The 13489-nt window shown below is 32.7% G+C and overlaps 1 protein-coding gene and 1 long non-coding RNA gene across 6 annotated transcripts; one reads left to right on the top strand and one right to left on the bottom strand.

The window, feature by feature from the left end:
- Positions 1-553: 553 nt before the first annotated feature.
- On the top strand, positions 554-11309 carry LOC142221735 (uncharacterized). Of its 5 annotated transcripts, none has more exons than XM_075291519.1 (5): positions 554-700; positions 7862-7986; positions 8068-8384; positions 8463-8588; positions 10246-11309. In XM_075291519.1, the coding sequence occupies exons 2-5, from the start codon at positions 7981-7983 to the stop codon at positions 10724-10726; spliced, it is 930 nt and encodes a 309-aa protein (XP_075147634.1). In that variant the 5' UTR covers positions 554-700; positions 7862-7980; the 3' UTR covers positions 10727-11309. The 5 variants fall into 5 exon arrangements, with proteins under 5 accessions (XP_075147634.1, XP_075147636.1, XP_075147635.1 ...); XM_075291521.1 differs by lacking the exon at positions 554-700 and adding an exon at positions 717-1086; XM_075291520.1 differs by lacking the exon at positions 554-700 and adding an exon at positions 1108-1324.
- Positions 4668-6427, bottom strand: LOC142221736 (uncharacterized). The gene is made up of 5 exons (XR_012718200.1): positions 6089-6427; positions 5903-6023; positions 5612-5797; positions 5231-5547; positions 4668-5166 (listed from the first exon to the last, which is right to left on the bottom strand). It is a non-coding gene; the product is annotated as an uncharacterized LOC142221736 (long non-coding RNA).
- Positions 11310-13489: the final 2180 nt, after the last annotated feature.

The following is a 13489-nucleotide window of genomic DNA, read 5'->3' as shown; positions in this document are numbered from 1 at the left end:
AGCAGGAATCGAACCCACGACTTTGTGTATGCAAGGCGGGCATGCTAACCATTGCACCACGGTGGCTCCTAAGATACTAATGGATTATTAAATAAAAGTAATCGTGAAAAAATTACGTTTTTAGCGGCTAAAGGCGGGTATTACGTTCGAGTTTAGCCGCTAAAAACGTCATTTTTTCACGATTACTTTCCTTTAATAATCCATTTTAAGGAATACAAACTTTGTGAAAATTTGCTTTGGGCTTTTCCCCATCAAGTTATAATAAAGTTTGCAACAAATATGTATAATTTCATGCATTTTTCTTACTGATTTAGTTTTCACTTTAGCGGCTAAACTCAAACTTAATACCCACCTTTATACTAAAATAAAAAAAACACGCCATATATTGCACACACTGAACAGTTACGTTGGCAACGCGATTGTCTCCCCTCGTTTGGTTGAGAGAGAAAACGAAAAGCAAAAAAAACATAATTAAGTTAGCGCATAGACATCGTTATTATGGATTCAAAGAGAGAGAGAGAGATGTTTATGACAAAGTTCGTTTCTTGCTAAATCTTCTTTTTAAAAATTCATTTTTGGTTTGAATGTTCGATGGAGAACTTGCTTGTCGGATAAAATAACAAAATACTCACAGAGAGTAACAAATACGTTTGTGAAAGAAAAATTAGAAATACAACCAAAAACAACAAATGGATACAGTGTTAGTTCGTTAATTACATCATTTATATAATTTTCATTAAATCTAGCAAACAAAAGCAAGAACGTAAATTTCATAATCATAACGCGAAAAGTCAATGACGAGGTTTTATTGTGTGTGAGAGGCTGCATTTTCATTCGATTAGATTCTTATCTCACATGGTGGCCGGGAAAAGTGACCGATGATGTTGTACAACATAAAGACGGGAAAAATCTGTATACGGTTCATGTGAAAAATAAACGACATACAAAAGAATGCATTGAAAACTTCTTATACACACTTTATAAAATAGGGTGTCTTCTTTCCACCAACATTAATGTGTCGCTTCTTCATTTCTTTGTATGATTCCATCGTGGTTGTGTGTGGTGCTTGAAGTTGATGCACCCAAAGTGAGTGGTAGTGTTAGTAGTAGTGTATATCATCATCATCAATCCCTGGTGGCGGCGACTGGCTAGCTATCTGGCAAGTGTATACAACACGCGCCTTTATAAAACGAGAAAAACACTGTGTGTCGTCTTTACTACACAACCAACAACACAAAACCAATTCGAATCATCTTCTCTAGCTGCTTGGTTTGGTTTTGTTCACTGCTGTTGTTGTCGTCGTCTGTCCTCTTCTGTATTCCAAGCAAGTATACCTACAAAAACACATCCATAATATAATTTTATTAGTACTTCGCCTTTCGTTGATGTGGACACATAAAATCCAATTCATCCCGGAATGGAATTCCAAGACAGCCCTTTTAAAATTCGGTGGTATTGTTTTTCTTATGAGTGCCGGTCGTTTGTTGTTTTGCTAGCTAGTTATGATAACAAGATAACGAAAAAACTCATTACAATTTTAATGATCATTTCAAGAAATCTATAATTATCGCAAAACCATTTAAGTCATTATTGTGTCTCTGAAAAAAAAACGATGGTCGTGGTGCATAATAGACTGTATGTGAGAGTGTGTTTCGGTGTTCATGAGAGAATGAATACATACAAAATTATTATATTCGTCACTATTTGTTTTTCTCTCTGCTCTTTCTAGTTTTTGTATATGTGAATAAAAAAAATTAAATTTTTGTAATATTGTATATTTATAAATTAATATTGTTATATATAATATATTCGATTATTTTCATTTCATTTGAATTTTTAAAATTACCCCAACATTACTACTCTCCATAAATTTAGGGTCTCTCTCTCTTCTGAGTTGGTTTTTGTCTATAATTACTTTGTCAATCACTTGTTGTGTACTTCATTAATTTTCTATATAGAAAAAAATCATCGTCATTATCGACGGATCATCATGAAAAAATTGTTTTCCTTTTATCTACCGTGCTTCGTTAGTTAAGAAATATAGACATATAATATTCGTTAATGACAAACTTAATGATAATTACGTAGGATTTGCGTATTTTGTTTTGGTCTTGAATTTTCGCTGGTACACTTGAAATAATTGACGGTCCATTCATATTATATTCACAATAAATACAAAGAGTAATTTGAAAATATTATGGTATTGTGAATATTTGTTTCTCATAACAATAACACATAGTGGTCATTTAATTTGTTTATAATTTGTAGCTTTTCTAAAAATATTAGTAAAAACAAACTTGTATCCAGATCATGGAACACTGCGACTAAAGTGGGATACGTGCAGAGGGATCTGGTGATGAGTTGGGTAGGTTGGCTGGACAAACGAAAAGGTGACGCGTGTTATGTGGTCCTTTGTTGTAGGTTGGACACATGTCAGGCATGCTGCTATCAATCACTGAAAAGTAGCGGCAGCACTTGCTTGAACTTATTAGGCCCAAATTTGCAGTGATTGGAGAATGAAAGTGAATGAACTTGGAGAACGGGGCTAGCCTTGTAGCTTCTCACCTGGTTGCCTATCCACAAGATGGTGATAACCATCCAATTACTGCGATAAAAACCCAGGAGATATTGCTTTCACAAGGGATAGGGATTATCTAGGTCTCCCCATAAACATCCATGGGTGTACTGCTGAGACATCTCGTTTTTCCTCTGCGTGCTGTTTGTGTGTGGTGTCCACATTGGCGCTGCATAGTTTACCACTGGCCTTGTAGCTTCTCACCTGGTTGCCTATCCACAAGATGGTGATAACCATCCAATTACTGCGATAAAAACCCAGGAGATACTGCTTTCACAACATGTAGCATAGGGATTATCTAGGTCTCCCCATAAACATACATGGGTGTACTGCTGCGACATCTCGTTTTTAGAACGGCAGACTATTTTTTTTTTATTGTACATTTCAGGTACTACTAAGCATTTTTAAATTCTATATATTTAAATTTCTTCCAAAATAGCAATGCTTTAATAATGTTATATTGCAAGTTCATTCAAACTTTAATACACTAAAAAAGTTCTCCCTAGTCATAGGAAACCAATTTTTTGTGATTTGCTATTACGATTTCCCGAACACGTGCACTCATAAGTGGACCTAAAAATATCAGGCCGCCAATATACCTAACTTTACATAGGTATTGAAATGTTACCCAAAGCCCATTTTGAGAACCAAAACTAGTTTTTTTTTGTAATTATTTCGATTTGCGATCAGAAAATATTTTTTTTGTTATGTCTGAATTTCAGATTTTTGAGCACATACCAATCATATTCTTACTATATGGGTCATATTGTGTTACCATAGTCCCATAGTTTTTTTTTTTGTTTGTTTCACGCCCATTTTCATGAAGCTCCGTTAGTGCTCCGTTAACTAACGAACTTTTAAACCGTATTATGGGCATAGCTGCCATCTTGCGTATATATTTCATATGACAGTTAGGAACTTAACTGCCGAAAATTTGTCAGTTAAAGTTAACCGGAGAGAACATATTTGGAATTTACTTTCTGTTAATTGGCAGTTAAAGCCTAACGGTGCTACATGAAAATGGCCGTCAGTCAAACTAGTATACACTCATAGAAAAAAGTCTGATAAAAACAGCAGTCGATGTCTGCTGTTATATTTTTGTACTTCAGGGCCAAGTGAACAAAAATTTATAAAATTTTTAGGTTATAAATTTTTCCCCAAAGCATATTTAAGAACCAAAAATAGTTTGGTATATTTTTGCACTGTAATATACCTACAAGCTCCTAAATACGATCAGCAAACATTTTGTTTGCTGTTATGCCTCAATTCGATAAATATTCAGATTTTTGGTCAAATACTCTAGATATTCATAAAATATTGTTTTAATTATGTTAGGATAGCTCCTAAGTTGACATTTTTATTTGTTTTAGCCAAAATAACACATGTTTTAGTGTAATCGAGCTTCAAAAATAGCAGGAAATGTTTGCTATTTCAGCAAACAGTGACTGCTGTCCCTTTTTCAGCAGACTTTCTGCTGTTTTAGCAGACTTTTCTGCTGTCCCTACTAACAAATTTCTTTGGGTGTAGGATAGGTATAATGGCAGCCCGATATTTCAGGCGCACTATTCAGTCCATTGTGATACCACATGGGTGAACTTCTCTCTTATCACTGAGTGTTGTATAATCGGCACCCCCATATTTTAGTATAATCGATATTAAAAATAGACAATGATTTTCAGCAGACTTTTTGCTATTTTAGTATACGTTTCAGTTGTGTCTAATAACAATTTTCTTTGTTTGCGTGATATGAAATAGTTTCCATATTTCCCAATAAACACAAACGTTTGAAAAATACTAAAATTCAATAATTTTTCAAACATTTTTTCAAAGGATTAGGGTAATATTCAAGTTGAGAAATTGTTGAGAAAATCGCGTTCTCAACAAAAAACAGACATTACCCTCAACAGTAAAATTCAACACAATAGCAATAATTTCTCAATTGTAATCCTCAAATTGAAATGCATCGCTACTCAATAATTTCTCAAACAGTTTTCAATGTGAGAAAAATAAAAAATTACCATTGTTGCGAATACTTTCAAACCACAATTTGTATGAAAGTCAATCCTAGTTCTAACTGAAAGTCAATACTAAATTTCTAGGGATTTTGTAAATTTTATTATTTTTTTCGTTAACAAATATAATAATCTTAAAAATAACATTAATAATATATAAAAATAATAATATAATACCAATCAAAATGTAATTATCTTATTAAAAGTATTAATAAATAAAACTATGAATACAACTTTAAATATCTTAAACATTTTTACATGTATAATTCCATTTCCTCCATAATGTTGGTGTCATTAATATGCTGGCAATTTGAAATAATTACTATCGAGGAACTTGCTGGCTTGTGTGTTAGAATAGATTCCAGCAAGAGGAAATCACAAAATATCAAACTGATGACGGGATGTAAATTGATGTAATGCACATTTTCATCCAGAAGTTCTTGATATAGGAATTGTTGCACTTTGGTTTAATTGATTGCACTTTGTAAGTTTTCTGAAAACTTTTCTTTGTTGTTCCCTTCATCGGTTTTTCATCGGCCAACATCTTCCAAGAATATACCATCCAATGATTTTAGTTTTCTGCAAAACAATCGAGTTTTGTTATTTCCATTATGTTTTCATTTCACTTTTTATTTTGACTTACCAATTTTTATTTCTTCCAACTGACCACGTACTTCGTGATTTCCTCAAGAACGTTGGTGTTACAAAATTGTTATTAAAATACTGGCAATTTTCAGGAACTTGATGACCAGATAATTTGAATAAATTTCCAGCAATTTCAATTCACAAAATAACAAATTAAACCGATGATGCACATTTTCATCCAGAAGTTCTTGATATAGGAATTGTTGCACTTTGTTTTAATTGGTTGCACTTTGTAGTTTTCTGAAAACTTTTCTTTGTTGTTTCCTTCATCGGCCAACATCTTCCAAGAATATACCATTCAATGATTTTAGTTTTCTGCAAAACAATCGAGTTTTGTGATTTCCATTATGTTTTCATTTCACTTTTTATTTTGACTTACCAATTTGTATTTCTTCCAACTGACCACGTACTTCGTGATTTCCTCAAGAACGTTGGTGTTACAAAATTGTTGTTATTAAAATACTGGCAATTTTCAGGAACTTGATGTCCAGATAATTGGAATAAATTTCCAGCAATTTCAATTCACAAAATAACAAATTAAACCGATGATGCGATATAAATTAAACTATATCACATCGATAGTTTAATTTATATCGCATCATCGGTTTAATTTATTTTGTGAATTGCGAATTATCATCCAGTAGTTGTTGATATGGAAAAGCATAAATACCAAGTTTTTTTTGGTTGCACTTTGATTTATGGAAACTTTCTCTTCTCGATAAGCCACTACCATTTTTCATCGGCCAGCCTCTTAATGTGTCCAAGAATCAGCATCCAAATATTTTAGTTGTCTGCAAAGAGATTTGAGTTTAGTGACTTCCTTAAAGTTTTCATTTCGTGTTTTAGTTTTACTTACCAATTATTATAAGCAATTTCAATTGATTATTAAAAAATTTCCACATTTTTGTATTTCTTCCACGAACTTTGTTGTCCAAAGTAGTATTGAAAACCATGTGGTTTTTTCGTTGCATTTCAGGGTAGTGTTTTGTCAAAGTTTTCTCCAATTATCTTCAACACATTTTCAAAGTTTTCGTCAACATTTTGCCAAATTGGTTGTAATTCGCAAACAATGCGAAGATGAATTGAAGATGAGCTTTTTCAAGTCAAGTTGAATTTATGTTGAAAATGATATTTACCCTCAAACTGAAGAGGTGTTGCATTTGAAAAACGCTCATCCTGTGTTTATTGGGTTTGTTTTAAAATCGATTTAAGTAAAGGTTTAAAAGCAGAACAACATCATAGTTTTTGTTGGCTATTTTTTTATTATAGATTAAAGGGAGCTATCTACAGAAATCATTTAAAGTTTTTATTTTCTTTAAAATAATTTATTACAAAATATTGAACGTAAAAATTTTCGAGCGATAATGCGGGTTTTTATCCAATTTTGGACATATTAAATAATGTCCATGGAAAAATTTAAATATTTTTTTGGTTACAGAGCGCAATTGGAGTACATAGAATTTTAGTAAAAACCACAAAAACCAAAAATTTATTTATTTATCACATCTTATTCTATAATAAAGACCGTGTCCTATCCAAAAAAGCTTTTCTCGACTGTAACTCCTCCAGTGTTGGCCACTTCTTTTTAATTTGGCCACTGAGGTCAAATTGGAGCAGTGCCTCCACTTTTCCAGGCCACATATTGAGACTCCCAAACACATTTTGCTATATCCGTTTTTGCCATTGGATAGAGCACTAAAGGGTCTATCTTTCACATATAAATGTGGACCCCACCTTTTTTCCATTTGGCCACAGTGGTCACTTTTCTCTCGAGGAGTTACGCCTCCATTTTTGCCAGGCCATATATTGGGACTCCCAAACATATTTAGCTATATCCGTTTTTACCATTGGATAGAGTACTAAAGGGTATATTTTTCATATATAAATCTGGAACCTCATTTGGCCACAGTGGTCACATTTCTCTCTGTTTGGTATATGTGCAATTCGGAAGATTTTTGGCAAAAGGTTTTTATTCCAATCGAAAGCTATCGTTTCAGTTTATCTGGTTCAAATTTGGCTTTTCTATCTCTACCCGTTTGACCAATTTCTATGGAGGATTATATCTTATATCTCGCTGAAACGAATTTTCATATACGGATTTATATTCCCTTACATGCTTTTTCAAACATTTGGAAGAGTGCGGTTATCAACATTTCCCTCTTTTTAAATGTCAAAAAATCGTCTATATTTCTTACTTTTTCTTTAAAAGTCTTTTAGTCGATATTAGCCTAGAACAAAGGTCGATTAGTTGATTTGATGTGATTTTCAAAAATATGAAGATATAAATAATTGTCCCTTACTTGACAAAGACACCTAATTGCACTCAAGCGATGATTTAATAAAGCATCTTGGCGTGGTACAACGTCGTTTTTCCGACGAGTATTGGATATCTTATATTACTGTTTTCGACGTGGAGGGGTTTCTCTGAAATGTCGTAAAAAATGTTGGTTTCTTCAATATGAATATAGAATTTCAAAAAATGTAACGTTAGATTTTAAGATTTATAGCTGGAATTTGTATCTATTGTTTTAATCAGATATTCTAATTTAGTACATTTTCCAAAGGTCATTAACTTTTAATGCATTTAGCTTTTACAGTATTACTTATTATATTTGTTTTTTTTTTTCAGAAAATGAATTATCTTTAGTAAAGCAATACGTATTCTCTAATACAAAATCTATGTATTACGAGAAAAGAAAAAAGGACGTCTTCAGAGAGTTGAATTGACCATTGTGATACCCATGTGAAATGCCTGTAAGTAACTAACATCATAATATTTACTCTATTTAAGAAGCCGTTTTGATGCGTATATTTTTTTTCTCTATGTTATTTCAGTATGAAAAATTCAATAAAAAGCGTAGACAATGGGAGGATAATGGTGTATTGGAATTGATCAAATTATGGAAAGTCTGTGCATATGAACTGCGCACAATTAAACGCAATGGCCATCTCTACGTGGCTATGGCAAAGCAATTAACCGGTCTTGGAGTACCAGTAACAGCATTAGAAGTTCATTTCAAAGTAAATAATTTAACCCAACGGTATCGCCAAGAACAGAAAACATTTGAAGCAACTGGCATCATAAGCACATGGAAATTTTATAGTCAGGTGGATGATGTTTTTAAGAGTTTGGGTCAAACCGGATATACAAAGTAAGCTATATGACATAGGAAAATATCCTTCGATACCTTGATACTAACATTGATTTTTGTACATTTATCTTTTAACAGAGATAAACGTATTATGACACCAGCGTCGAATGCTAGCAGCTTACCTTCTTCATCCGAGTCACCAGTTTGGAAAAATCAAATGTCTCAACAAGAGTTTAATAGTAATAATTCCGAGGGATTTTACAAGTAAGTATATATGTATTTATAAAAAGCTTGGTCGATTGCAATGAATATAGGTTTTAATACTCCTCATAGGGTTAATTAAAACTTATAAACTGATATACACAACTCCCAGACTAATGTTTGTGAAGGCATTCAAATAAATGTGCGCAAGACATTTCCAAGCAGAAGTTTTCAACTCTACATTCGAAAGTAGCTTTAAACAGATTTTTGCTGTAGAAAGAAGAAATAGGATAAACGAATGCGTAATTAACCTAATTCTAAAAAATACGTCGACACCGGTGGAGAGCTTAGATGAAAAGCTTGGCCGTTAATGCAGTGATAGGATTGAAGTTGACTAATTAATGGATGAAAACAGGAAACACAATTATATATTAGGGAAAATGGCTTGAGAACAGACGTATGTAGCTATAAGACTACTTTGAGTGTGAGTCTCTGAAATCGGGAAGACCACCCAGGAGCTTGGAACCTTGAAAAAGATACTTTTAGTCGAATTTAAAGATAAAAAACACAACGAATTAGTCGGTTTTCTTGAGAAATATTCAAATTCAACATCGACCTTTGTGTAAAATTTTCCACGTTTCATAATAAATATCATTTTAAAAAGAGCTCAGTTTTCGCTGGCAACATTAGATTTTCATACAAATTTGTTAGATTAGGTTAGGTTATGTGGCAGCCCGATGTATCAGGCTCACTTAGACTATTCAGTCCATTGTGATACCACAGTGGTGAACTTCTCTCTTATCACTGAGTGCTGCCCGACTCCATGTTAAGCTCAATGACAAGGGACCTCCTTTTTATAGCCGAGTCCGAACGGCGTTCCACATTCCAGTGAAACCACTTAGAGAAGCTTTGAAACCCTCAAAAATGTCACCAGCATTACTGAGGTGGGATAATCCACCGCTGAAAAACTTTTTGGTGTTCGGTCGTAGCAGGAATCGAACCCACGACCTTGTATATGCAAGGCGGGCATGCTAACCATTGCACCACGGTGGCTCCCATACAAAATTGTTAGGCAAAATTGATCTGAAGTTTAGCAAACTCATCATTTTTTTTTTTTTTAAATCAAGAAGCCGACTTTTGGTATTTTTGAAAAAGTTTCAAGTATTAAACTTTGTCAAAAAGTCAACGATTTCATGTTTTCTATATTTACTATTACAATCAAAGTGTGGGATAAATAGACTATGCCCAATACAGTACAGGAATGCTTTCAGTCTTTTCCGCAATACACGAACATGATGAGCAAATACCCAAAAAAATCTGCTTGATATTTCAGCACCACGCCATTTTCACTCTGTGTATCATTGTTAACATTTTGGGTTTTGGTAATTCATTCTTAAATGAATACTGTTGCTATTCGATTGCATTTATGATCTTCTAACTGCTTTCTCAAACTGTGCTGGTATAGCGACAATTAGTCACCGCTTCATACCTTCCACTATAAGATCAACGTTTATCAGCCCCCCATAAATTCTAACCGTATATCGAGTAATTATCGTCAGAAAGAAGTTTAATGGGGCTATTCACAATTGAACTTTAAATCTCTTGATAATAGTTAGAAATTACTTAAAAGAGATATTCATTGACTGTATTCTCCAAATGATATCAATTTCTGATTTTCAACCAAATATTATTTGAGTGGTTCTTTTTTTTCTCATTTTAGATCGGAATATGGAATGCATCGGCATTTTATTGACCATTCGCAGGCACAAGCCAATGGAGGCGCTGGTGGCGCTACTGGCACTGCTGATGTCAATTTTATGGCAAACACAGCTGCCGCCGCAGCTGCCGTGGCCGCTGCTTCACGTCTCAATGAAACCAATCAAATGGATCAGTTAAATGCTGCTGCATCGGCAGCATCATCAAATAACGCCACAAATGGCGGTGTCCTCAACTATAACAAAATCAAGAAGTCACCGGATGACTACGATAAATTTGTTGACATAGTCAAAAATATTGTTGATGCCCATAAAAGTACTCCGGATAAAGTGGATACATTCGGTGACTTCATTAAATCGTACATACGACGTTGGCCGGATCGTATTCAAGATGAAGCTATTAATCACATCACAAACTATATAATTGTTAAGAATATGGAGCATACCATGCACTCGAACATTGATGGCGTTAATAATCGACAATAATACAAAAGTGAACCTAGAAACTAGGTTCACGTATATAAACAGCAACCGCCACACAGCAGCAACACATACATCTAAAACTACAACTAATGAATGTTACTTAAAATATAAGTTATAATTTTTAGTTTTGCAACTTACACCTTATCATTAGACATTGTCTTTAATTTTAGATAGCATTACATTAACTATATGTAATTGAAAAAAGTTTTAAATTTTTAAGAATTTTCTTTGTAATGAAATTTGTCCTAGAGTGTTTTTTATAAGTACAACTACTACAATTTTTTTTCAGAAAAAAAGGATGGTATTCAATAAATACTAGATTTTATTTTAATATAATTTACTGCTTTAAGCTATATACATAAATTACAAATTTAGTTCTATTATTTTTATATGTATTAATATTAGGAGTTGCACTTAATATAATATGCTTGTATTTAATTTAAAACTAGAAATCAACAGTAAGAAACCGATTGAAATCAAATTACATATACTTAATGCAAACAGAAAATATATAATTAATTTTTTCTATTGATGTAAACATGTTTCCTTACACGAAAACCATTAAAAAGAAAATAACAAAAATTCATATGATATTGTTTTTTAAATACTAGCTTATATTGGTGTTCGGGATACCACGAAATCATTGCATTTACAGGATTAGCTCAAACGTTTCTGTAAGTAGAGAACGCAGAAAAGCTGTCTTAAAAACTGTTGAAAATTGGAAAGCAGTCACTGTTTACCAAACTCTGCCTACTACACAGAAAAAAAATCACGAAAATGTTTTCAATTAAAATTTTAATTGACTCAACAGATTTTTAATTGAAACAAAAATCAATCACAAAAATTAATAGTATCAATTAATTTTTTAATTGATGCTATCATTTCTGTGATTGACATTTCAATTAAAAATTAATTGGATCAATTAATTTCGTGATTGAATCAAATTTTTTTTTGTGTAAGAAGAATAACAGAAAACAAAATGTGTGCTCATCGAATGTGTGTGAATGTCAATCATCGGAATACCGTTCACGAAAAAATTCACACTCACTGTAAAATATAGGCACGCAAAAAAATACATTCACAAAAAAAATTCACGTTCACGGTTTTGACCACGTTTAAGAGTTACGGCGTGAGTCATGATATTTGTAGTGAATCACGAGAATTTTCCTGAATCCTACGAATTGTCGTGTCATGATTTTTTTCTTGAATCTCGAATATTGTCATGAGTCCCGAACATTTTTGTGAATCACCGAAATTTTCGTGAATCACGAGGATTGTCGTGAATCATGTGTGAGGGTGAAACGTTGTTCGTGCGTGAGTATGACTTTCCATTTCGTGAAAGTGCGTGAGTGTGAATTCCTACCCACACGTCGTGCGTGAGTACACAAATGTAACTCACTCGCACACGTCTAGTTTGAAGAGTGTGGTTTGAGGGTTAAATGTACGACATTTCAGAAATTTATTGAAGAATGGATTAGGTTTGTTTACTTAGCCATATCGGAAAAATTTATCTTTTTTAAGCCCATATTGTCCGCAGTACTTAATGTCACTTGCATACCATTTTGACAGAGTCCTGACAATGCAGCTAAAAGAAATAGTATCTACAGGGATACTAATATTTAACTAGTTGAAAGAGTATAGGAAGGAGTTTCTGAGCGACAAAACTGCAGATCAGTATTCCATCAACGTTCTTCACCCACAAAATGTTGTTAAATGTACTACCTAATCTGAGCTAAAGGTGCGTATTAAGTTCGAGTTTAAAGCTGAGTACTATGTTCAGTTTTCAAGCTGAAAACCAACTTGTTTTCACGGTTACTTTTTTTAATTAACTAATTTAGAAATATAAAATAATTTGCAATCAATTCCTTGGATCTTTTCCATCCATTATTTGGCAAGACTCGATCAAAATATAATCGTCTTCATAAATATATTTGTACTTTTAATTTGGTGTTTTGGTGAAAAAACCGAACATAGTACTTACCTTAAGGTAAGTACTATGTTCGCTTTTCGAGTTGAAATTTTCGTGGTTACTTTATTAAAACAGTTCAATATAAAGCAGACAAATTAACTCAATTGATGCACAGTTTCTTGTTCCTCTAAATTTTGGCAAGACATTATAGGAATATGTTTGTTTTCATTTATAATTTTGATTATTTCAAAAAAAGTAATGGCAAAAATAAAGTGATTTTCAACTCGAAAACCGAACATAGTACTCACCGCTAAAATCGCTAAAAAGTCGCTAAAATCGTCATTTTTTCACGATTACTTTTCTTTCATAATTCATTTTAAGGAATACAAACTTTGTGAAAATTTGCTTTGGGTTATTTCCCATCAAGTTATAATGAAATCTGCAACAAATATGTATAATTTTAAGGTTCTTTTTTTACTGATTTAGTTTTAACTTTAAAGCTGAGTACTATGTTCAGTTTTCAAGCTGAAAACCAGCTTATTTTCACGGTTACTTTTTTTAATCAATTAAGCTGAGTACTATGTTCGGTTTTCAAGCTGAAAACCAGCTTGTTTTCATGGTTACTTTTTTTAATTAACTAATTTAGATATATAAAATTATTTGCAATCAATTCCTTGGTCTTTTCCATCCATAATTTGCAGAGACTTGATAAAAATGTTATCGTCTTCATATATATTTTTGCACTTTTAGTGAAAAAATGACGATTTTAGCGGCTAAAGCTGAGTACTATGTTCAGTTTTCAAGCTGAAAACCAGCTTGTTTTCACGGTTACTTTTTTTAATTAACTAATTTAGAAA

Source organism: Haematobia irritans, chromosome 1 (assembly GCF_050003625.1).
Source record: "Haematobia irritans isolate KBUSLIRL chromosome 1, ASM5000362v1, whole genome shotgun sequence".
Lineage (NCBI taxonomy): Eukaryota > Metazoa > Arthropoda > Insecta > Diptera > Muscidae > Haematobia > Haematobia irritans.
Note: the sequence above shows the minus strand (reverse complement) of the source record. Positions and strands in the feature narration are given on the sequence as shown.